Source organism: Mirounga leonina, unplaced genomic scaffold (genome assembly GCF_011800145.1).
Source record: "Mirounga leonina isolate KUSES-001 unplaced genomic scaffold, KU_Mleo_1.0 Mir_174, whole genome shotgun sequence".
Taxonomy (NCBI): domain Eukaryota; kingdom Metazoa; phylum Chordata; class Mammalia; order Carnivora; family Phocidae; genus Mirounga; species Mirounga leonina.
In genome coordinates, this window is record NW_023270451.1 from 47055162 (window position 1) to 47080619 (window position 25458).

General features: G+C 39.3%; 1 protein-coding gene and 1 long non-coding RNA gene across 5 annotated transcripts in view; both read left to right on the forward strand.

Annotated features, from left to right (window-relative positions):
- Positions 1-450: 450 nt before the first annotated feature.
- Positions 451-25458, forward strand: part of AVL9 (AVL9 cell migration associated) — a 66757-nt gene continuing 41749 nt past the window's right edge. For 3 of the 4 annotated variants that reach the window (XR_004682057.1, XM_035020862.1, XM_035020864.1), the window contains exons 1-3: positions 452-764; positions 23217-23337; positions 25253-25338. Coding sequence is in view for 3 of the 4 variants with exons in the window: in XM_035020862.1 (XP_034876753.1) it covers positions 672-764; positions 23217-23337; positions 25253-25338 (300 nt within the window). In the remaining variant the exon portion in view is untranslated. Of the gene's footprint in view, positions 765-23216; positions 23338-25252; positions 25339-25458 lie in introns of all 4 variants that reach the window. The other variant, XM_035020863.1, reaches the window with a different exon arrangement.
- On the forward strand, positions 9012-9466 carry LOC118020944. Its single transcript, XR_004682058.1, has 2 exons — positions 9012-9103; positions 9319-9466. It is a non-coding gene; the product is annotated as an uncharacterized LOC118020944 (long non-coding RNA).

A 25458-nucleotide genomic window follows, 5' to 3' on the forward strand; every position in this document is an offset into this window, starting at 1 on the left:
ATAAGAAAAAAAAAAAGAACCCTAGAACGAAGCAAAAGAAAAAACCTGGGGAAGTAATTTAAAGATTGAATACACAGATATAGAGCCCCACCAGTATGACTCCCTGTTACCAAGGCCAGAGAGGCGAAGGAAATGGATGAAGGAATTGGATAAAGGGGAGTGAACAAGAAAAGACGTTAAAAAAAAGAGGAAAGCTAAAGAAAGAGGAGGGAAGGGGCGGGGATTTTAAGGAGGAAAAAGAGAGGGCAAAGGAGGAGAAAGCGAGTTAGGGTCGCACGGAAGAGGCAGGGGATAGAGGCGCCATGTGTCCCCGCAGGCCCCGCCCCCGGCCCCGTGTCCACGCCCCTAGGACCCCGCCCCACGCCCAGGCCCCGCCCCGTCAGGTTCCCTCCGGGTCCTGTCCCGCCCCTCCTCGCTGGCGGCGGCCGCCGCATCAGGTGACAGCCCGGAAGCAGCGGAAGCGGATGAGGGAAGCGCGGCCGCGGCCGTGGGGGGCGGCGCGGAGCTGCGGGAGCCTCGGCCTCCTCCGGGTCCCCTGCGCGGCCCTTATGCGGCGCCCTCGCTGACACCTGAAACTCGCCGCTCGCCGTCCTCCTGGGGACCGCGGGGTCGCCGGGCCCGCCGCCCTTGGCGGTTGAAGTCGTCGGCTTGCGGGCCCGCGGCGGCAGCACATGGAGAAGGCCGGGCGGGGAGGCGATGGCGCCCCCCGGGGGCCCGTACTGCACATCGTGGTGGTCGGCTTTCATCACAAGAAGGGCTGCCAGGTGAGGAAGGGGTTCGAACACGCCCCCGGCCGTTCGTGCGGTCGCGCGCAGCCGGTGCCCACTCCCCTCAGGTCGGCTCGGTGCTGCCCTAAGCGCCCTTGGCTTTTCTGAACTTCACACCTGCTCCTCGCACTCGCCGCACCTGAAGCCCATTACCCATACTCCCTTCTTTCTGCTGCCCCTGAAATTGTGTTTTGAGCGGCGGAGTAGCTCTGTGTTGGTATGTTGGGGTTGGTAGGTGTTCAGGTTCTATGGTGGAGTGGGAGGAGGAATCGAAGGTCAGCCCCACTCAGTTCTTACTCATCTCTGCCTCCATTGACTCTCTGGTGGGTGTCCACCTATAATGGGAGCCTTTAGAAAAATTCAGCACTTGGACTGCGTTTTCAAGGTAATGAGCTCAGTTGGCTTCCACACAAATGCTTAGGGTTGGTTGGAGCCCAGGCGGCGTCGTGGGAAAATCAACTTCCTTTGTTTATCTGTGGAAGCCCTAGAATCCGTCGTGTTTGGGTGGTGTATTGACTCCTCCCCCCTTCCCACTGGGCCTTGCTTCTGCTATTTGATCTTGTCGAGATCTTGCCTTTTGGTGAGAAATTGACCTTTCCAGTTCAGTTGCGATAAGAGAAAGTGTATTTACCGGGCAAAGGAGTGTGCAAATACAAAGTCATTTTTATTGCACTTCTTCACTGAAATAGTGAATGGGAACAATGGAACGTTTGCAGTATATACATCGGAGGTAAGGGAACAAAATAGAAACAATTATTTAATGAGCCCAAACACTGTAAGGCAATGATGTCATAATGTGCGAGTGAACAGGAAATTGAAATGTGTTAAAAATACTGACTAGCACTACCAGGTAATGTAGCATTTCGTTTCTTGCGTTTCACAGAAAACATAACATTCTAGACTTTTACTAGCAAAGTTTAAATCCGTTAGAGGATAACCGGAAAGTGGAGTGAAAAGATGGTTGTGATTCTGTGTGTTCTAACCATTGCTTAACTTTATTACTATTTTTTTTAAAGATTTTATTTATTCATTTGAGACACAGAGATAGAGAGAGAGAGCGAGCATGAGCAGTGGGAGAGGGAGAGGAAGAAGCAGACTCCCCGCTGAGTCAGGAGCCCGATGTGGGACTCGATCCCAGGACCCTGGGATCATGACCTGAGCCGAAGGCAGACGCTTAACTATCTGAGCCACCCAGGCGCCCCATTGCTTAACTTTAAAGTAGGTACTTTGTTCCTTGTCTCTCAAGGGAAAATGGCATAGAAAGACACCGAAGAGGAAGTGGCGTTATTTAGTGTGGTTTTAAAAAATTCCAAGCAGCAGCAATAGAATATGTTTTTAAAATGTGGCCCTATATTTAGAAGAGGGTGGATATTTGAGATTGTATCATGGCATGCAAACACCATGTTCATTCGATTTTTAATACTTTTTAAATTTTTAATTTAAGTGTAATTAACATAGTGTTATATTAGTTTCAGGTGTCCAATACGGTGATTGAACAATTCTCTACATTACTCAGTGCTCACCAAATAGGTGTACTCTTAATCCCCTTCACCTATTTCACCCATCCCCCCACCCACCTTCCCTCTGGTAGCCACCAGTTTGTTCTCTGTAGATAAGAGTCCGGTTTTTTTTGGTTTCTTTTTTTCCTTGTTTGTTTTGTTTTTTAAAGATTTTTAGTACTTTAAAACTACACATCTTTGATCTTAATTATCACTTTATAACTCACTTTAGATATGGGTAAAGTAATTGAAACTTGGAGGAAGTAAATTGATCTTGCTGAGATCACACTGCAAAACAGTCCTGGAGTCAGATGTAGAATTGCTTCTGGCATCATAGGTGTACATTCTGCTGAGCCATATGGCATTTAGGAGTCTTTTAGGATAAAGAAGTAGGGCCCACTTCCAAACCAAACTGGGACTTTTAAAAAAAAATAAGAAGGAAGGGGTGCTTGGGTGGCTCAGTTGGTTAAGCGACTGCCTTCAGCTCAGGTCATTATCCTGGAGTCCCAGGATCCGGTCCCAGTCCCAGGATGGAGTCTGCATCATCCCTCATCATCCAGCTCCCTGCTCAGCAGGGAGTCTGCTTCTCCCTCTGCCCCTCCCCCCTCTTATGCTCTCTCTCTGTCTCATTCTCTCTTTCTCAAATAAATAAATAAAATAAAAAAGGAAATATTGGTGGGAGAGAGGATAAAATCTTTTACTTTTTACTGTCATCTACATTCAAGATTATGTTTTATACTAGTTTTATTGTCAAAAGTAGTATCACGTATATTCCCAGAAGGAAAAATGATTTTAGGAAACAAATGTAATGTTGCTTAGAGATTAAAGAAAGCTGAACAACAGATTGTAAGATGAAGGAGGCACTTTCAGCTGAAGTAGCACGCTGGATGCCATGGCATTTCACTGGATTTGTTAGGCTTTTGGTTTCAGCATTGAGGTAAAGACAGCTGGTTTTGTTAAATGAACACTGTGCTGGGAATCAGGAAACCTGGATGACATCCTGGCCTCACAGCTCCCACGACCTCCAGCAAGTCCAAATCGCTTAATTTTTCTGTACCTCATTTTCCTCTACCAGATTTCTTCATGAGAATTTTTTTTTTTTTAAGATTCTATTTATTTATTTGACAGAGAGAGACAGCGAAAGAGGGAACACAAGCAGGGGGAGTGGGAGAGGGAGAAACACTCTTCCCGCCCAGCAGGGAACCCGATGTGGGGCTCCATCCCAGGACCCTGGGACCATGACCTGAGCCGAAGGCAGACGCTTAACGACTGAGCCATCCAGGTGCCCTTCTTCATGAGAATTTTAGACCTGGCAAGGGTACCTAGAGTTTATTTTATTCCCATCTCCCTTCAATTTACAGATGAGTAAACTGAAACCCAAAAAGGTTAAGCAACTTAAGAACAATTAACTAGTTTGGTGCTATCAGAAAACCAGAACTTGACAATAGTTAAAGCAATTTTAATAGGGGAAGAGAGACCTCAGTATAGAACTGGACTCAACTCGAGACGCCTGGATGCTCTCTCTCTCTCTGGCAAAAATAAGTAATTTTAAAAAATCTTACCCCCCCCCCCCAAAAAACAAAATGTGTTAAAAAAGAAAAAAAAGAACTGGTCTCGACTCTGTATATGTGCTGCCAAAGCGAGCACATGGGCTCAACTCTGAATACAAGGAAAAGGAGACATTTATGGTCAAAGGGGGGGGGGATGTCAATGGATGGAAAATTACTACATCAGGGGTAAAGGGGGTTTCTAGCTATACCCAGCTAAAAGGATTCTTGCTAAAATTAGATAATGCAGAGAGGAACAAGGAAGCCCAACAAGTCAGGCCCTAGTGGAGAAGAGAGTTCCGAGGAGCCTAACGAAATTTTGGTTAGGGAGAGACTGAGCACTAACGCTGAAACCCAGATGTTCCTAGTCTTTGTAATCAGTCGTTTCTCTTTTAATAGCACTTTTAGGTTGTACGCTCTTAGTAGAAAGGGAAAATACATACCTTGTTGTTTTTTGTTTTTTTTTTTTTTGTAATCCACATGATGTTTCAAAGAGAACAGGGCAATTATTTTTTAATAAATATACTTGTTGAATAGTGTCTGTTCATCTGGGTTGCTGATAGAATGGAAGAAAATGTAAAGGATTCTGCCACAGTGCATTGAAAGATGAAAAATCTAGCATAGGTTCTTTTATTTTTCTTTAAAGTTTTTAATTTTAATTCCAGTATAGTTAATATATGGTGTTATATTATTTCCGATGTATAATATAGTGAAATTCTCATCACCTATTTTATCCATCCACCCACCCCCCTCCACTTTGGTAACCATCAGTTTGTTCTCAACTATAGTTAAGAGTCTGCTTCTTGTTTTGTCTTATTTTCCCCGTTGTTCTTTTTGTTTCTTAAATTCCACATATGAGTGAAATCATATGGTATTTGTCTTTCTCAGTCTGATTTATTTCACTTATTATACACTTTAGCTCTATCCATGTTTTGCAAATGGCAAGATTTCATTCTTTTTTATGGCTAAATAATATCCCATTATATATGTACCACACTTTATCCATTCATCTATCAATATTGCTTCCATAACTTGGCTGTTGTAATGCTGCAATAAACATAGGTGTGCATATATTCTTTCAAATTAGTGTTTTTGTATTCTTTGGGTAAATACCCAGTAATGTGATTACTAAATCATATCGTAGTTCTATTTTTAATTTTTTGAGAAAGCTCCATACTGTTTTCCACAGTGGCTGCACCAGTTTACATTCCCAATCGGTTATTTTCTTACTGCTGACTGAAAGAAAGCAGCTTTTAAAAATTACACTTACCTCTCGAGGCAGAGAATGAAGACCTAAGAACCTCGTATTGCAAATCAAACAAGAATTTGCTGTATCTAGTCAAAGTCAAAATGCAGTCAGTAAAAAGGTGATTTTTAGATTGATATTGAGTATTCTCTAGCTTTTACAAGAGTCAAACATTTAATTTTAGTAGAACTTGCATTATTTCTCAGAAAAATTTTGGCTTACTGGTAATCTGTTAATTTTCTATTATTCGTCTAATGAAGGTTTGTTGGATAGATAATAAAATAATTTCTGGACTGTAAAGAGAGTTAAGGTTGGATGAGTGTATAATCTGAAAAACCTTCATTGGAAACCCTCTGCAATATAGCCAGGTTGGGTGTAGGAAATGGTAGCACAGCCATTCCACTCAGACAACAGAGCAAATGAATGAAACACTCTCCCACTGAGTTGGTTGACAAAATTGACAGGTCAGTTCGGTCAAAAACAATGAAACTTTTGCCAGAGACCTAATTTGTTAAATGGATGTGTAATAGTATTGGAAAAGATAGGAAAATAGTTGAGCTATATTTTTTTCATTTTTTGATTGCCCTGCTTTTTCTCTTAGTTTCTATAAAATATTGATTTTGCCAGATGGAAGAGTATTATAAAGTGTACTAAAATTTCCAATATATGTTATATTTGTTCTTAAGGATATTCCTCATTGCTGCAAATCAGTGTCTTTTTATTTTCTTTAAGTTTATTTTTTTGGTAATCTGTACACCCAACATGGGACTTGAACTCAAAACCCTGAGATCAAGAGTCGCATGCTCTTCTGACTCAGCCAGCCAGGTGCCCCTCCTGTCATTTTAGATGTCCTACAACTCTGCTTTCTTAACCCTTCAAAATCCATTTGTTTTGGAAAGTGAGTGCGTTACATTCATTAATTCTTAGAATGTTCTAGAGACTGCTGTTTCTTTAATCAGCATATCAAGTGTTTCAGAGGCTATAATTACATAAGATTTCCCCCAGGATGGATTAATCAACCACTTTATTCTCCAGTTTAAGATTTTACTTACAGGTGTAAAGGATTAAAAGTGCATGGCTCATTGAATTGTGATTCTGACTTAAGATTATTTTAGGCTGTGTAAGAGTGCTTTGTTAAACTACTCTTCCAAGTATTCACAATGCTGTTGGTCTTGTTGATCACTTCTTTCCATGCCCTGAGATTATTCATAGTGAAAATTACCATACTCAGTTGTAGTTTGTCATTTTTACATTGAAGTGCACTGAAGTAAAACTTTTGTTTAAAAATAATGCCTTTCAGCAGTCTGGTGGGTTAATAAGCATGATAACTTTACATGGGAAGATGTACTAAATCTTTGTAGACTCTTCTGTTATAAAGGTGCTCAATAGTGGTATAAGGGAGTCAGGTAGTTTCACGTGAACCACAAGGTTAAAGCCATCTTCTAATACAGCTGTGTTGAAGATCCCCAAACTAGACATAGAAGATGGTCATTCATCTTGTATCCTGCATTTTTTTTTTTTTTTTTTTACCTTTGAGGCCTTCAGATGTATTTTCTTTTTCTTTTTTTTTTTTTTTAAGATTTTATTTGGCAGAGAAAGAGGGGAGAGAGAGCACAAGCAGGGGAAGCTGCAGGCAGAGGGAGAAACAGCTCTCCCGCTGAGCAGAGAGCCCGATGCAGGGCTCCAACCCGGGACCCTGGGATCATGACCTGAGCCAAAGGCAGATGCTTAACCGACTGAGCCACCCAGGCGCCCCTCTTCAGATGTATCTTAAATGAAAAATTCATTTAAATTAAAATGAACATCTGACTTTATCACTTGATCATTTTTTCACTTAGATTTGTGGGAGTGAATTCTTCTGTAGGTTAACAGGTTAGTTTCTAGTGATGATTATTCTGGTTTATTGATATACTTAACATTTAGATATTTTAAGTGAAAGTACTAACAACATGACATTTAAAATAGTTTTGAAATATTTATCCATTCAACTCTTTTGCTGAACTTTTTTTTTTTTAATGTTTTATTTATTTATTTGACAGAGACACACACAGCGAGAGAGGAAACACGAGCAGGGGGAGTGGGAGAGGGAGAAGCAGGCTTCCCACTGAGCAGGGAGCCCAATGCGGGGCTCGATCCCAGGACCCTGGGATCACGACCTGAGCCGAAGGCAGATGCTTAATCACTGAGCCACCCAGGCGCCCCTGAACTTTTTTTTTTTAATTTAGCATTTGGCAAAGGACTCTTCTTCCTTAAAAACTCATCTGCAATACCTGGGGGGAATAATAAGAGAACAAAAACTCTTTGATGTGATGTAATTTATGGACACCTTATCTATAGTAGTTTGTTGTAGATTATGTATTCCAGACTTTTGTTCCTTATTTGTGGTGGTAAATATGTAAACTGTATTTGTTAGATTAGCATGAGTTTTGGCAAAATAAATAAATATCATACTTTTTGGTTCTTTCATAAATAGATTGGAACTTTTTTTTTTTTGAGAGGGAGGGGGAGGTCTGAGGGAGAAGGAGAGAATCTCAAGCAGACTCCACGCTGAGCACAGAGCACAGCTTGATCCCAAGACGGTGAGATTATGACCTGAGCCAAAATCAAGAGTTGGAGTCTTAACAGACTGAGCCACCCAGGCGCCCCAGATTGGAACTTTTTTAAACACTGAAATTAATAGGGAATTGTTATTTTCCAAAGTGATATCATAAAAAGTTGGAATTATTACTGATTTTTTTACCACTGTTCTGATAGAGTTCATAGTTTTGTATACATAGCTAGCAGTTTTAAATTCTTGAATAAACTGGTTTTACCAGGATGTACTTCTTTAAAAAATAGAATTATGAAAGAACTAGGAATCATGTTTATACTAGTTCCAAGGTGAATAAAGCAACTGAAGCAGGGAAGAGAAAAGGACATTTCCCTCTTGGTCTAGGTGGGCTGATCATGGGAAAATCTCCATGAGTAGCAGAATGTTATATTGCAGATTCAGAGCTGGGTTTAGGAGATTGGGGGGCGGGGGGGGGTTGATTTGTTAGGGTAATAGTGCCAAGCCCTGACCCATTGAGGTTTTGGTGACAGATGGCTGCCCGACAAGCATGTAGTTTTGGCACCTGCTATTGATGGAATCCTGTGGTGACCACGCTGAAACGTTGGAGTATTGTTTGTGATTCTTGTTGGAATATAAGCCGTTTGGAACAGAAAGAACAAACTTTTGGGGAGTTAGAGGTTAGGGAAGGAATAATATCTAAAGATTCTTTTTAGCTACTCAGAGAAACTGTCCTGAAAAAAGATTTCATTTTCTAGCCCTCCACTGGCATTTTCATTTCTTGAACTTGAATAGTTTGGTAGAGGTTTTTTTCTGATTTTAACCATGCTTTTATATACCAAAATTATGAAAATCTGACTTTTCAGGGCTGGAACCTTAGCAGTGGAATAGTTTTCTTTTAGGCATTGGCATCACAGCTAACAAGGGTGGGTGTCAACCTATGTAATGGAAGTTTAGAATATGTAGAAGATTCTTTTGTCTTCTTATAATTCCAGCCAGCTAACTAAAAAGTGCCTAATAGAGCCTAAATTTCTTTGGCTTAAGTCTTTGATTCCCTAGTAAAATGCTTATGTTTTGTGAATAACCTTCTCCCTTATGGTGTAATGGGATTCACATCCTTTGAGGATCATGGATTTTGCTAGATAAGGGCAGTCTGCAGAAGGGCTCTGGTCTAGTGGGGATGGGCACTACAAGGGGAAGATAAAGACATAGAGAAAGAGGAGTCTTTACTTAATAATTTTGAGAAGGGGGCGCCTAGGTGGCTCAGTTGGTTAAGCGACTGCCTTCAGCTCAGGTCATGATCCTGGAGTCCCTGGATCGAGTCCTGCATCGGGCTCCCTGCTCAGCAGGGGGTCTGCTTCTCCCTCTGACCCTCTTCCCTCTTGTGCTGTCTCTCATTCTCTCTCTCTCAAATAAATAAATAAAATCTTTAAAAAAATAATAATAATTTTGAGAAAGACTGGCCCTGTTATGTTCTTTGGTTAAGATACCATCAGGTTAGGGGTGCCTGGGTGGCTCAGTCGTTAAGCGTCTGCCTTCGGCTCAGGTCATGATCCCAGGGTCCTGGGATCGAGCCCCGCATCGGGCTCCCTGCTCTGCGGGAGGCCCGCTTCTCCCTCTCCCACTCCCCCTGCTTGTGTTCCCTCTCTTACTATCTCTCTCTCTGTCAAATAAATAAATAAAACCTTTAAAAAAAAAAAAATACCATCAGGTTAAAACTTTGGTTTGTTCATAGGATATTTTTAGAGGATGTTATTTAAATTGATCTTTTGGGCAATTTTTAAATCATTCCAGTTATTTTACAAAACAGCATTTCTTATCAGAAATAATATGTACTCACTAGTAAAAAAGTGAGAAAATATAGGGAAGGAAAAAAGAAAACTAACACTTAAAATCCTGTATCCTAAAAAAATCTGCTCTTAACCTTGATGACTATCCCTGCAGTTCTCCAGTTACTTTTTTTTTTTTTTACAAATGTACATAACTTTTTCCAATAACATTATACTGTAATCAAGTTTTATGACCTGCCTTTTTTATGTAACTGTGCCATTAATATCTTTTCATATTAATAAATATTGAATTATGGCATTTTAAAATAGCTAAATAGTATTTTGGGGAAATTTTTAATTATTCATTTTAGACACTTAGGTGGTACTCCACAATTTTTTGCTATTTTGAATAGTGTTACAAAGAACATCCTTGTGGTGGAATTGTTGCTCCTTTTTGCCTGAATACGGAGATTTCATTTTAAGCCGTCTTTTTTTCATGGAGATCTTGGTAAAACGGATTTTGAAGCAGAACATGCTGAACACAATTTAAGTTATAAGTTAGTCGGGATGATTCTGCCTTCATAACAGATGTTACTTGTACTGGGGCATTCTCGGTTTATTTTAACATAGAGTATTTCGCACATGCCTTCTGACTCAGCTGGGCTTTTGATAGAGAGGGAGATGACAGAGAAGTTAGCAGCCACTCTTCAGTGTTGACCCAAACACGGCGTCGCAGGGTTCAGCTCCCCCTCCCTGCTTTCTTACTTGTTGCTTTTTTTCTTCCATAGACTGGGAGACTCCATCTTCTAAATATATTAGAACTTTGTATGAAATAAAATGACTTAGTCATAGGTTTTAAAGAAGACCTAAAGCCTTCTTACTTTATGATAGTTGGTTAGATGCTTTTCTTGCTTATTTCTGGTTCTTGACAGTGGTCTAGGTAATAATCAGAAATCTGACTTCTGAATAAACTATGTTTGGGTTAGATTTCAAATATGGTATTCTGCACTTAACATTTTCTTCCTCCAGTTGATGCTCATTGTCACAATGTATATTAAGTATTTATGTATGAGGAAATAAATGACTGCAGGGTTGTTAATGAAACCTGTTCCTGCCCCCATGGCTTTCACGGGTGATATTAGTAATTTGTTAGACTCTGATGGGGATAGTGCACTACCAGAAGTTGAAATCTTTTTTACCATGTAAAAATTCAGTATAAAAATGTTAAAAAATAAAATTACATATAAAAGATTGCTAAGGTGGGGCCCCTGGGTGGCTCAGTTGGTTAAGCATATGCCTTCGGCTCAGGTCATGATCCCAGGGTCCTGGGATGGAGCCCCACATCGGGCTCCATGCTCGGCGGGAAGCCTGCTTCTCCCTCTCCCACTCCCCCTGCTTGTGTTCCCGCTCTTGCTGTATCTCTGTCAAATAAATAAATAAAAGTCTTAAAAAAAAAAAAAAAGATTGCTAAGGTAGAGTTCATTAAAATAAATGGATTTAAATCTTTTGTTAGGGAGTTGTTTTTTTTTAAGATTTTTTTAAGACTCTCCCTCTCCCTCTGCCCTCCCTCCCCCCTACCAAATAAATAAATAGATCTTTAAAAAAAAAAGAGAAGAAAATGACCAGTTTCTGTCATTCCACCATGTTTTATACAAATCCTTGTCACATCTCTTCCATTGTAGAGGAACTTTGTATATAGTATTCCTAATATTCCTTTGTACTTTCAGCTCTGATAGATTCTCTTTTATCACTCTGCTTGAATAATAGCAAAGTATATCTGGTTATTAAGATGCCTGAGTTTTAGGGCGCCTGGGTGGCTCAGTTGGTTAGGCGACTGCCTTTGGCTCAGATCATGATCCTGGAGTCCCAGGATCGAGTCCTGCATCGGGCTCCCTGCTCAGCAGGGAGTCTGCTTCTCCCTCTGACCCTCCACCCTCTCATGCTCTCTCTCTGTCATTCTCTCTCTCTCAATAAATAAATACCTTTAAAAAAAAAAAAGATGCCTGAGTTTTAGTTTGACGCTAATGGTTATTAGATGTGTAACCTGGGGCAAGTTGCCTAATGTTTATGGACTTCAGTTTCTTCATCTGTAAAATGAGGGTTTTAAAATAGATGATTGCTAAGATTCCCCTTCACTTACATTATTATAAGCTGAAATCAACAAACATTTGCTAAATACCCATCATCAGAGTCTACATTCAGAAACATACCCTTCAATTCAACAGGCAGAACTAGTGTTTGTTGATAGCAGTCTGAAGAGAGGAACTTTCTGGGATGATGATAATTCTGTGTCTTGATGGAGTGGTTGCCTGTAGCTGTATAAATTATCAAAACCAATGAACTCTGTACACTTAAGATCTTTGCCTTTTATACTTTGTAATGTCACCTCAAATGTAAATAATTTAAAGTTATTTTTTAGGGCTGGCTCAGTCCACAGAGCTTGCAACTGTTGATCTTGGGGTTGTGAGTTCGAGCTCCATGTTGGTATAGAGATTACTTAAAAGTATTTTTAAAAAAGGTTTTTTTAACTTTTCTCCTTGTAAAAAATCACAAAATTCTTCATCCTTCAGTACTTTTGAAAGAGCTATTTCAGGGGCGCCTGGGTGGCTCAGTGGGTTAAGCATCTGCCTTCGGCTCAGGTCATGATCTCAGGGTCCTGGGATCAAGTCCTACATCAGGCTCCCTACTCAGCAGGGAGTCTGCTTCTACCTCCCCGTTTGCCCCTCTCCCTGCTTGTACTCTCTTTCTCTCTCAAATAAATGAATAAAATCTTAAAAAAGAAAGGACTATTTCAAAAACTGTTATTATATGATTTTCTTCGTTTAAACTCCTATTTGTTCAGAGCTAGGACTTAGCAAAAATTCTCCATTTGCAGTCTCTTGATTTTGAGCCTTAAAAGTGATAATTGAGAAAAAAAAAAAGAATAGCTCAAAGAAACAATGGCTCAATCATTTTTTATGTCCTGTCTTCATGTATTGTGTTAAATAAGCATGGTATCTTCAGAGACATAAAAGCTATAACTTAATACAAAAACCCAGACATCTCTTGGATGCTAATATAACTTATGTGCTGAAAGCATAAATTTCCATTAAGTACAGTGATTTTCTCCACTCTTTGTAAACAAGTTATAGCAAAGATTCTAAATTCCACAAAGTATGCCCTAAATATAATTCCTACCTTCATGAATGATTTAAAAAACTAATAAGAGCTTATACCAATATAAAGTTTAGTCACCATGCAATTTATCATTGCTATTCTATGAAAATATTAGCAATAATAATAGCTGCTGTTTATGGAATGTTTGCTATATACTGAGTACTGTGCTAGATGTGTGTTTATTATCCCATTTATTCCTCTCAATACACCAAGGTTATATTAGCCTTCTTTTATAGATACGGAAATTGAGGTTTAGCAGTATTTGATTTTTTTTTTTTAAGATTTTATTTATTTGACAGAGAGAGAGATAGCAAGAGCAGGAACACAAGCAGGGGGAGTGAGAGAGGGAGAAGCAGGCTTCCGCTGAGCACGGAGCCCGACGCGGGGCTCGATCCCAGGACCCTGGGATCATGACCTGAGCTGAAGGCAGACGCTTAACGACTGAGCCACCCAGGCGCCCCAGCAGTATTTGATTTTCTTAAGGTATAATTTATCAACAGTAAAGTATATACAACTTATGGGCGCAGTTTGATTGATTTTTACGTACACACACATCCGTGTCATCACCCTCCAGATCAAGAGACCGAATTAATTCCAGCGCTTCAGAAGATCCATGCAGGCGCCCCCTCCTGGTCATGACTTGCCTGAAGGTTACCACTATTCTGACCTGTCACCATAGATTTGTCGGTAGTGTCTGTATAATATTATATTTGTATGCCATCCTTGACCCTTTCTCCTGTTAATGGACATGTGAGTTGTTGTTCCCAGTTTGGGGATATTACAAATATAACAACGTTTTACTTTAAAATTTAAGTGGTTTTTTTTTTTTTAACAGGTTTAAGTTTATGAAAGTTGGGTTTTTTTTCATGTAGTTATACACATTTGTGCTATATGACCAAAGTGTTTATTTTACTTGGAACCTTGGATAATATAGGAGTTCTGGATTTCTGTAACATAAAAGACCTAGAGAGTCAAATACATTTAAGATCCTTCAAAACTATTTTTTACTTCTAAGTAAGAGCTCATAATTAGTAAGTACATTTGAAGCTATCTTTACCAAGCTTTACATAAAGTAGCACTTAGTACAAAACTAATCTGGTGTTACTGGAAATAAATGGCACTTTATTTCTCTGAAACACAAACTCATTGACTCCATATCTGATGGCATTTCTGATTTGTGAGTTGTAGGTCTGCAAATAATGATATTTCTTTTTTTTTTTTAAAGATTTTATTTATTTATTTGAGAGAGAGAATGAGAGAGAGCATGAGAGGGAAGAGGGTCAGAGGGAGAAGCAGACTCCCCGCTGAGCAGGGAGCCCGATGCAGGACTCGATCCAGGGACTCCAGGATCATGACCTGAGCCGAAGGCAGTCGCTTAACCAACTGAGCCACCCAGGCGCCCAAATAATGATATTTCGATGAATGCCAAATCCTTTTAATAATGCTGTTTATTCTCAGATATATTTGAAATGAATGGAGATGAATACTTACTAGTAGAGTTTGTCAATTTCACTCTTCATATGTAAAGATTTTTCCTTCCTGGAAGAAATAATTTTACAAAGAGCATGGCTCTGTAAAGTCTTTTATAAACTTTTAATTGGCTTTGTATACATAGTTTAATGTTAGTGAACATGTATATGTAAAGTTTCAGTGGTTTTAAAGTAGAAAAACAGCAAAATGAAGTCTTAATTTTAGTTCTTCAAGTGCCTTTAGTATGAAAATCAGCTTCCCTCATATTATGTAGTTAATATTGATAAGCAAAATGTCATGTTCTTCCTTATAATGGAGCTTTTTTAAAAAGATTTATTTATTTGAGAGAGAGAGATAAACTCACAAACCTGAGATCAAGAGTCACATTCTCTTCTGACTAAGCCAGCCAGGCACCCCTAAAAAAGTTCTCTATTTAAATTAAAATACACATCATCTGTTTTCTTGTTCATAATCCAAGTACCTCAACTGTTTTTTTTTCTTTTTTGTTTTTTGTTCTGTTTACAGTCTTGAGGCCTTTTATTTATTTTATTTTTTACACTTATCCTGCCATGAATTCCTAAAGAATGGGTTCCAGCAGCTGAGGCTCCTTTCCATTGGTTCTCACAAAGTGTGCTTCTCTGGGTGGAGCAGGCTGGCACTTAACTTCAGTTGAACCCGAGTATGTCTGTCTTTGGCTTCCTTTTTTTTCTGGTCATTTTCCTTCACATGCTTCAGGAAGCTATCTTGGATCTTTGAGTGCTTAATATGCTCGGTACTTAGGGGCACCTGGTTGGCTCCCTCCGTTAAGCATCTGACTCTTGATTTCGGCTCCTGTCTAGATCTCAGGGTCGTTAGTTCAAGCCCCGTATTGGGCTCCATGCTCACTTAGAAAGAAAAAAGTATGCTCAATACTTACATTAATTCTCTTGGCAAGAATCTTGCTCTTGTTTGTTTACAATGCCAACAGCATGCTGGGTAACACTATAGGCTCTTTCAGTGTTGCCATGGTAACATTTGTGGGGCATTCAGTTTTGAACAGTGCGCATTCCCTTCATGTCCACAGCATCACCTTTCTTGTAGATTCACATGTATGTGGCCAAAGGAACAATTCCATGTTTTTGAAAGGCCTAGAGAATATAGCTGGTGTCTCTCTTTTTCCCTTTGTGTTGGTCATTTTGGTGAATTACTAGAAGATGACAGTTCTAGTCAAAAGGCCCAAGTACCTCATCTTAAAGGAATGTGGATTAGTATAATAGTTCTTTAATGCTAGAAAAAATAGGACTGGCAGCCTTTATTCACTTAAAGATATAAAAGCACATGTTTTAAACTAAGGTACTTGTTTCATTTAATTTTTGTTCTGTTTCCATTTAATTTTAAAAACAATAAAACTTGGTTTTTTTTTTTTTTTTTTTTTTAAAGATTTTATTTATTTATTTGACAGAGACACAGCGAGAGAGGGAACACCAGGGGGAGTGGGAGAGGGAGAAGCAGGCTCCCCACGGAGCAGGGAGCCCGATGCGGGGCTCAATCCCAGGACCCTGGGATCATGACCTGAGCCGAAGGCAGACGCTTAACGACTGAGCCACCCAGGCGCCCCTAAAACTTGGTTTTAATTGGTAGGTCTCAGTAGTACCATTGCACTTTTACAGTATACACTTTATTTTTCTAGGCATCCAGTGCACTCATGAAACTATAAAATAATGTATCATGCTGAGGTAGAGGAATGCTAAGCACAGTCTGTTTCAGAAATAAACCCTGACAAGTATAGTCATTTGCCAACTTTTTAAGAGACTAAAGAGGTAAAGTGCCAGTTCTCTTGTAATGTTGACTGTTCTAGAGATTTGGCAAAGCAAATAACTTCAAGAAGACATGTCTTCTCCATCCAGGGTTTTCTTTAAAGAGAAAAACATGACAAGGCCTTGACTTTGGTGCCTAAAATGTTTTAACTGTTAAGAAAATAAACACCCATGCTTCTGAGTTAAGGGTGGGTGGAATCCCTGAGGTGCCTAGAAAGGGGGGAGAGGCGGAGCAGCTGACTCAGCATCTCTAGGAAGCATACCTCTTACGCCATCAGTATCTATGAGCACTACAGATGTGTTTAATTTGTGTGCTCTTTGGCATAGTGGCTTCTATTAGTTGTATGGTTCTCTACAGTGGAATGGATGTTTCATTGTTAGAAAGCAAACAGAGGGTACATTTGAAGTACTCAGAGTTCACACCAGGAGACTATGTTACTGTTTTGTTGTTTTCTCAATCTTTTGTTTTTGAGGACCACAAAAATGCAGTCTGACTCATGGACACCTTTTTTTTTTTTTTAAAGTAGGCTCCATGCCCATTGTGGGGCTAGAATTCACAACCCTGAGATTAAGGGTCACATGTTCTACTGACTGAGCCAGCCAGGTGTCCCTAGGGGATACCTTTACAGTTTGATTTGTAAACTCTGAAAATGGGTGGTAATTTTTACCATTCATGGTGTGAACAAACATTACCATTTCTTACATAGTTCATTTAGCCTTTTCATTCCTTGTGATTAGAGCATCTTTATTCTGCCTTTACGTTTTATAAATCAGCCGTTGTCTCTTCCCCCTCTTCTGCTACAACCATGGAAGTATATAAAATGCTACTACTAATTGGGATAAAAATAGACTCAGTCACATGAACATGAGTTGACAAAAAAGAGATATTTGACATCTGCAGGATTTAATAACCTTACCTTTTGGGGAGACATCTGGTATATCTGTCACACAGAGTATGTTCTGAAGTCCTACTAGATCTTTTTTTTTTTAGAGGTGGGGAAGGGGCAGAGACAGAATCTTAAACAGGCTCTATGCCCAGCTCCACTAGAGGCAGGGCTGGATCTCACAACCCTGATGAGATCAACACCTGAGCCGAAATCAAGAGTCCGACACTTAATCAACTGAGCCACCCAGGCACCCCCAGATACTTTTTTTTTATCTCAAATTTAACTTAAGAGTTGGGCTGTGAGGGGTGCCTGGGTGGCTCAGTCCATTAAGCAGCTGCTTTCGGCTCAGGTCATGATCCTGGGGTCTTGGGATCAAGCCCCACATCCAGCTCCCTGCTCAGCAGAGAGCCTGTTTCTCCCTCTCCATCTGCCTGTCACTCTGCCTACTTGTGCTCTCTCTCTGTCTCTCTCTCTGTCAAATAAATAAATAAAATCTTTAAAAAAAATAAAAAAAGAGTTGGGCTGTGAACTTTCATTATTTAATAGTAACCCTACTGGATGATAATCATTCTGTTTCTTTTTTTTTTTTTTAAGTCTTTGGAGATTTACTTTGGTTTTGTCAATGATTTTTCACATAGACTTAGGGCTGCCATATACACCTGTACAGACTTTGCACAGCGTAGCTGCAGGGAGAACCCTTCCTGTCAAGTGTATTGCTGGTGGTTCCCACTGGAGTTGTGCAGTGAGGCAGCTTACTATAGCTACCTTTACTTTTCTTTTTTTTTTAAATTAACATATAATGTATTATTTGTTTCAGGGGTAGCTACCTTTACTTTTCATGGTATTGCTTAGTTTAATTAGCATTATTGTCTAAATTGCCTTTTGATTCAACTAAGTATTTGAGAATCTCAGATAACTTCCATGAGAATTCCTCTTAAGCCTCTGTGCCATGAACTGTGTCTGTCTGGATTATTTTGGACATATCCAAAGAGGAGCTTATAGAGTAGTAAGTATTTAAAATATGAAGATTGTACGATTTAAGATTTTACAGTCCCAACGATTGGGAAATAACACAGTCTTTTTTTGTTTTGTTTTCCCCAGACACCAACTGGGTATCCTACAATTCAATCCTATTCTGCACTAACTACCCAGAGTTAGTGTCAAACTCCACAAGTTTAAGGACACAGTCCCCCAAGATACCCTCCCTTGAGATGCCAGTCCTGAGTCCAGTTTAGCCACAAATTCAGGGGTTTTCATGCCCCCATCTCAGGTTCTGTAATTTGCCAGAACAACTAGAACTAAGGAAAACACTGCTTACCTTTACTGGTTTATTATAAAGGACACAACTCTGAAACAGCCAAGTGAAAGAGGTGCATAGGACCAGATGTGGTGGATGGGGTACAGAGCTTCCATGCCCTCACTGGAAATGCTAGCCTTCTGGCACCTCCATTGTCCTCACTAACCCAGAATCTCCGAGTCCTATTGTTTAGGGGATTTTTTTTTTTTTAAGATTTTATTTATTTATTTGACAGAGACACAGTGAGAGAGGGAATACAAAGCAGGGAGCCCGATGTGGGGCTCGATCCCAGGACCCTGGGATCATGACCTGAGCCAAGGGCAAACACTTAATGACTGAGCACCCAGGCGCCCCTGTTTAGGGGATTTTATGGAAGTTTCATTACATAGGCATGATTGATTTAGTCATTAGTTATTGGTACTTAATTGTACTTAATCTCCAGCCCCTCTGCCCTCCCTGGACGTCTGCCTTTCTGATGACCAGGCCCCATCCTAAAGCTATTTAGTAGACCCACCACTACCAAGTCCCCTCGTTAGATAAACCCAGATACAGTGGAAATTGTCTTGTAAATAACAAAAGGTGCTCCCTTTTGCACTCAGGAAATTCCAGGGTTTTAGGAGTTGTAGGCCCAAAACCAAGGACAGGACCCAGTATATATTTTTTATTATGCCATACATGAATAGTACTAAACAATTTATAAAGATGTAAGGAGAAAAAAAAAACCCTAGAAAAAAATGTTCAACAATAGAGGATTGATTAAATAATGAAACAATACTAAATCACCATGAAAATTGTTGTCTATGTGTAGATACAGAATGGAGTTTGTGAACTGTTTTGAACTTGATTAGCATCTTCAGCAGTTTCCAAATGCAAGAATTTAGTGGTAGCAAGTAGCACCAGCAGAAGAATTCTAGAGAGCTGACAACACAATACAGGCAGTGTACAATTTATGAAAAAGTTGTGCCCCAAAAGTTAGCTGTTTGAAATTTTGAACACATTCTACCTGTTAAGAAACAAAAATTCAACTGAGTAAATGTGAAGATCTAATTGGCTTGGGACGCCTGGGTGGCTCAATTGTTAAGCATCTGCCTTTGGCTCAGGTCATAATCCCAGGGTCCTGGCTCCCTGCTCAGCGGGAAGCCTGCTTCTCCGTCACCCCCTGCTTGTGTTCCCTCTCTCGCTGTGTCTCTTTCTGTCAAATAAAAGCTTTTTTTAAAAAAAAAAATCTAATTGGCTTTATTAAGCGATTTGTTGAATCGGGTAGCATCCCACCTAGCAAGTTGGGGGGAACTCCAAGGAGTTATACAAAATGGAAGGATTTTATAGAAGAAGGGTAGGGCAAGGAAGTTATTAGCAAAAGAGAAGGAAGGATTGTTCCAGGGCCCGGTCACTTTCCCTTGGGAGAAGGAGGGGGGGCGGTGTTCTGTTAGGTGAATCACCTCATCTTCCTTTGTGGGGATAGAGAGGGCCCATATGACAGATTACCTCATAGGGTGCTGATCAGAAAGTTTCAGACTCACTAGTTAAGACTACATTTTGTGGGGAGGTTGGAATTTAGGGTTAGGTGTTAGGTATTAAGCCCAGTTTGGTGACTTGGCCTAAGTGGCTTGGGCCTGTGGGTTTCCTTTTAACACCCCAAAGAAACAATATTATAAGTACTGTGGGCCCAAGTCAGCCTAAAGCCAACCTAATTTTACCCATGGAATTCTTGGAGTATATGTAGTATCTACACTTAAAACAGTTTTATGAGTTGACTTCCTTTTAAGTTCCAACTAGAGTCACCTAAAACAGATCTTCATTCAGTAGAATGAGTTGAGAGAATATATGGAACATAGCAAGGAATCAGATATTAAACTCTGGCTGTTGGTAACTTGTTAACTAAGTCTTCAGAAAAGAAGACAGATTTCTGTATCTCCCTTTGTGTCCAAAAGGATAGGATGGAAATAAGATTTCCTTCAAAAGCTAGGAGCTATTTGTGGTTATCTTTTTTTTTTTTTTTAACTCCAAAAGAAATGCATATCCATTTAAAAATAAATACCAGTTTACTTAAAAGTAATGATAATCTCAACTTATTGCCAAGTGATGCAGAAAAAGTGTATGTATATACATGCAACACAGATAAAGCACATGTGGCCAAAAAATAGTTTGTGAATATAGATGATGTTATAAGGTTGTTTATATCCTTTCAACTTCTCTGTAAGTTTGAAATTTTCCCAAAAAAGATGGAGATTAAACAAACAGGAATATTCCTTTATCTCCAATTCCCAATTTTAGTATATGTGCTGCCGAAGCGAAGCATCCTTTATCTCCAGTTCCCAACCCTATTCATTCTCCAGAGGTAAACTGTTAGCAGTCAAGCTTGTATCTTTTCAAGCAAGTTTTTAAAAAAATTCATTTAGAAAGATACAGAAGTATTTTTTGCATAAATGGAATCATAGTATACATAGGATTATGCTGTATTTTACTGATATTCTGCTTGCTTTTTAAATTTAACAGTATGTACTGGTTTTCTATTGCTGTGTAATAAATTACCACAAACTTAGTGACTTAAAACAACACAAATACAGAGTTTTGGAGGTCAGAAATCTCTCTGGGCTAAAATCAAGCAGGGTTGTGTTTCTTCAGGACACTTAGGGAAAATCGATTTTATTGCTTTTTTCCCAGCTTTTTAGAGTCTCCTTCAATCCTTGGCTCATGGCCCCCTCCTCAGTCTTCAAAGCATCTTGAAGCTTAGCATCTTCAGGTATCTTTGACACTTCTCTCTTAAAAGGACCCTTGTGAAATCAGTGGGCCCACTTGAATAACCCCCATCTTAAGATCTTTAATTGTGTCTGCAAAGTCCCTTTTGCTTTGTAAGGTAACATATAGACAGATTTCAGGAATAGGACATGGACATCTCTGGAGGGCTCTTATTTTACCTACCACACCTTATATCATACCTAGCTTGCTTTATCAGTGTATGTGAATCTAGCATTCTTTTTAACAACTGTATTATAGAACTGATGTAAAATTTACGTAATCACTCTTATGAATATTTAGTTTTCTAATTTTTATGTGACAATAAGTCCTACTAGGAACATTTTTGTACGTATCTGTGTGAATATATCAGTGTACCTGTGGGATAAATTCCTAAAACTGCTGGGTCAAAGGATAAATGTGTTATTGGTTTGATAATACTGCCAAATTGCCTTCCATACTGTTCTACCAGTTCACCTTCCCATAGCCACACCTATTTATTTCCCCATACTCTTGTAAACACAAAATACTAATAATCTTTTCATGTTTTTAATATAGTAAAAATTTTATTATTCCAATTGCATTTCCATCATTAAAAATGAGGTTGAGCATTGTTGTATTACTTTCTTTTGGAATTTCAGATTAAACGTTTTGGACATAAAGAGCAACATATTTCATGGTGGACTTCTGAGAATTTGGGTCCATGATGTTTGTATTTATTTAAAAGCATGTTTACAGTATACTAAATGTTTTTTAAATAGAATAGCTATGCATTAAGTCAGTGGCTTCCCAAAAGAAAACATGTTGTAATAATTACCAAGACTTCTTAATCAGTAAGTGTATATTGGGCTTTGTTGTTGATTACATAAAACACAATAATTTATTTCCTTGTTTCTAGGTTTTGTTTTGTTTTTTCTTGGTGTTGAAGTAATTCCGAATTGGGGTTTGTTTTCTTTTTTAAACTCTGTAACTACCAGCTTCATAGTATCAGCTTTGAATAAGTCTCCATTACCTCTTTGTCACATTCTACTTTCCTCCACACAATATGTGAAATCTCTGTGATACATAAAAAAGATAGAGAAATGCGAAATGTAATTTGGGATTATCTGTACTCAGCCTTCAGCTAACTGATCTTAAATGACTGATCTCTGAGAGAAAAGTTATTCCATCCATAACTTAAACCTTTTAAATATCCTTTCAAACTGAAAACAGTGGTGGCTTCTGAAGGTAGGGGCAGGAAGATGACTGGGTGGCCAGAGTGGTAGTGTAAAGGGTGAGAGGGAGTCTTCTTAGTGTATAGTCCTTCTTAGTATCTTTAAAGATTGTAAATATGGAACTAGGTCACCTATTCAAAAAATCATTTTTAAAGCCCTTTTATAGGGAGCCTGGGTGGCTCAGCTGGTTAAGCGACTGCCTTCGGCTCGGGTCATGATCCTGGAGTCCCGGGATCGAGTCCCGCATCAGGGAGTCTGCTTCTCCCTCTGACCTTCCCCCTCTCATGCTCTCTATCTCATTCTCTCTCTCAAATAAATAAATAAAATCTTTTAAAAAAAAAAAGCCCTTTTATAATTCTCATGTGACTCAAGTGGCAGCTTGATTCATTCCATTGAGGTGTGGGAAGATGAGCCTCATATCTCTCCACATTAAAGGTAGGATCTAAAAGTGATTCTTAATCTCAGATTCCAACTTTAGTGTATACAGTTGACCCTCGAACAATGTGGGGCTTAGAGATGGCATGTATAATTTTTGACTCCCCCAAAACTTTACTAATAGCCTGTTGACTGGAAGCCTCACTGATAACATGAACAGTTGATTAATACATATTTTGGATGTTATTTGTATCATATACTGTATTCTTACAATAAAGTAAGCTAAAGAAAATGTTAAGAAAATCATACAGAAGGGAAAATACATTACATACTGTACTGTATTAAAATTTACCTGTATGTGGGCCTATGTGGTTGAAAACTGTGTTCAAGGAGCAACTGTATATTATTACTATTGCAGTATAAATTCCTGCATGAATATATTTTGAAAGAAAATTAAATGTAAATCACCTAGAATTTATAAGTCAATATGATAATCCAAGTCCCATGCATTTAATTCTTCCTTCTTCTCCCTCTGCCCCTCCCCCCACTTGCGCATGCTCTCAATTGAGCTCTCTCAAATAAAAAAAAAATCTTTCTTAAAAAAAGTATTTTTGTGGCGCGCCTGGGTGGCTCAGTCGTTAAGCATCTGCCTTCAGCTCAGGTCATGATCCCAGGGTCCTGGGATCGAGCCCCGCATCGGGCTCCCTGCTCGGCGGGAAGCCTGCTTCTCCCTCTCCCACTCCCTCTGCTGTGTTCCCTCTCTCGCTGTGGCTCTCTCTCTGTCAAATAAATAAATAAAATCTTTTTTTTTTTTTAAGTGTTTTTACAGTATTTTTGCCTATCCTGATAGGCAAAATGCTCCCTTTGATCATGGTAAAACCTTTTGGCTAACATTGCTTACTATTTTAGGTTGAATTCTCTTACCCGCCCCTGATTCCAGGAGATGGACACGACAGCCACACTTTACCTGAAGAATGGAAGTATCTGCCCTTCCTTGCCTTACCAGATGGTGCACACAACTACCAGGAAGGTATGTAAACAATGGAACAATTAGTAGATGCTTTTTTTTTTTTTTAATTTACCAAGACATCTTAGATTCTAAGTATTTTGGTAAATCAAAGGCCTTTGGCTTCTTGTGACTATTCATAAAATATTTTAAATGCTTGTTTGGGGATGACTAGTCATGCACTGGAAGATTTCCAGAGGAGTGCTGGGCTTATGTTGGTAATGTTAGTGAACGTTGGCCACTCTTTTGCCAGGAGTCCTGGCCAAAGTAAGTGGCCAGATTAGGACATCTGCTGCTGGTAGCACTTCCTACATTCATACCTCAGACTCCTCTCAGAGGGAAACTAAAGGGCTTACCTGTACTGGCTACTAATTGACTAGGGCTCTAGCTGCAAACTTACTAGGTTAGTACTCCAATGCCCACCTGGGATTGCTTCTCCACCCCTGGAGCCACTGCTCTTGCAGTGCTCTGCTTAAAAGTTTACATGTAAGGGGTGGCTGGCTGGCTTAGTTGGTAGAGTGTGAGACTCTTGATCTTGGGGTTGTAAGTTCAAGCCCCATGTCGGGTGTAAAAAAAGTTTGCATATAGGAGGAACATGTTAACACCCTCAGAGAAAAAGCAATGCTGAATTACTACTGAGTCTCCTATGACCCTATAAATGAGTGCTTTGGCTCAACAAAGGACGTTTTATTATGGCATGGACTCTACCAAAACACCAGATTAAACTTGGTTTAATTACCTCTTTTCCTTATACTTAATAATTTTCATATGAAATGAAGCAAATGTTACTATGCAGTTTAGTGTAAAATTTAAATACATTATTTTTAACCTTGCAAACCTTTTCTTCCTAACTTTTTTATTATGAAAGCTTTTTTTTTTTTAAGATTTTATTTATTTATTTGACAGAGAGAGAGAGATAGACAGCGAGAGAGGGAACACAAGCAGGGGGAGTGGGAGAGGGAGAAGCAGGCCTCCCGCGGAGCAGGGAGCCCGATGCGGGTCTCGATCCCAGGACCCTGGGATCATGACCTGAGCCGAAGGCAGACACTTAATGACTGAGCCACCCAGGCGCCCCTGAAAGCTTTTAAACATACAGAAAAGTTGAAAGAATAGTATAGTGAATATCCCACAAATTTTCTTTATATTTATGTGTGTGTACAGTTTTGCCTCTCCTATTTGAAAGTCTAACACCATGTTGTAGACACTATGACAGTTTACCTCTAAATACTTCAGCATGCACTCCTAAGAGTAAGATTATTCCTCAGGATAACTTCCAGTGCCATAATGACAGCTAAGAGATTTAACAGTAATTTGAATATATCTAATATCTAATCTATGTTCAAATTTCTCCAGTTATTCCAAGAATTTCTTGGATCTATCCAAGATTCATGTGTTTCCTTTTGTTTGTATGATTCTCTACCTCTTTTAATCTGAAATAAAATATTTTCCTTTTAATTTTTTAAATTTAAATTCAGTTAATTAACATGTATTATTCGTTTCAGAGGTAAAGGTCAGTGACTCATCAGTCTTATACCGAGTTTTCATTATATCACGTGCCCTCCTTAATGTCCATCACCCAGTTACCCCATCCCCCCACCCGGCCCCCCTCCAGCAACCCTCAGTTTGTTTCCTGTGATTAAGAGTCTCTTATGGTTTGATTAAGTATTTTCTGAGATAAGTGGTTGTAGTTTCAATTTTAACCTGTTATAATTCAGCCCCTTGGGCTTTTTGAGAATGTGCATGAATGAATGTACATGGTAAGGCAGTAAGATGGATTCTAAGAAACCAGTGGTTGTGAGGCTATAAGTAGGTATGACATGGGTTCCTTGTTACATCATCATTTTGGTTGTAATTAACTGTATTATAATACTTCAGTTTACATTATTTATTAATAAGGGTAATTCACTTTGGTATTTACATTTTTCTGTGTATCTCTTAGATACGGTGTTTTTTCACTTGCCACCCAGAAATGGAAACGGAGCCACAGTGTATGGTATCTCCTGTTATCGACAGATTGAAGCCAAGGTATGGTAGTTACAGTGAACAACAACAAAAAAACACTGGTATTATTTTAGATTTTTATAAACAATTTGCAGTTATTTTCCCAATAGTACCAGTTTATTCACATGAATGTTTTTGTAAGTT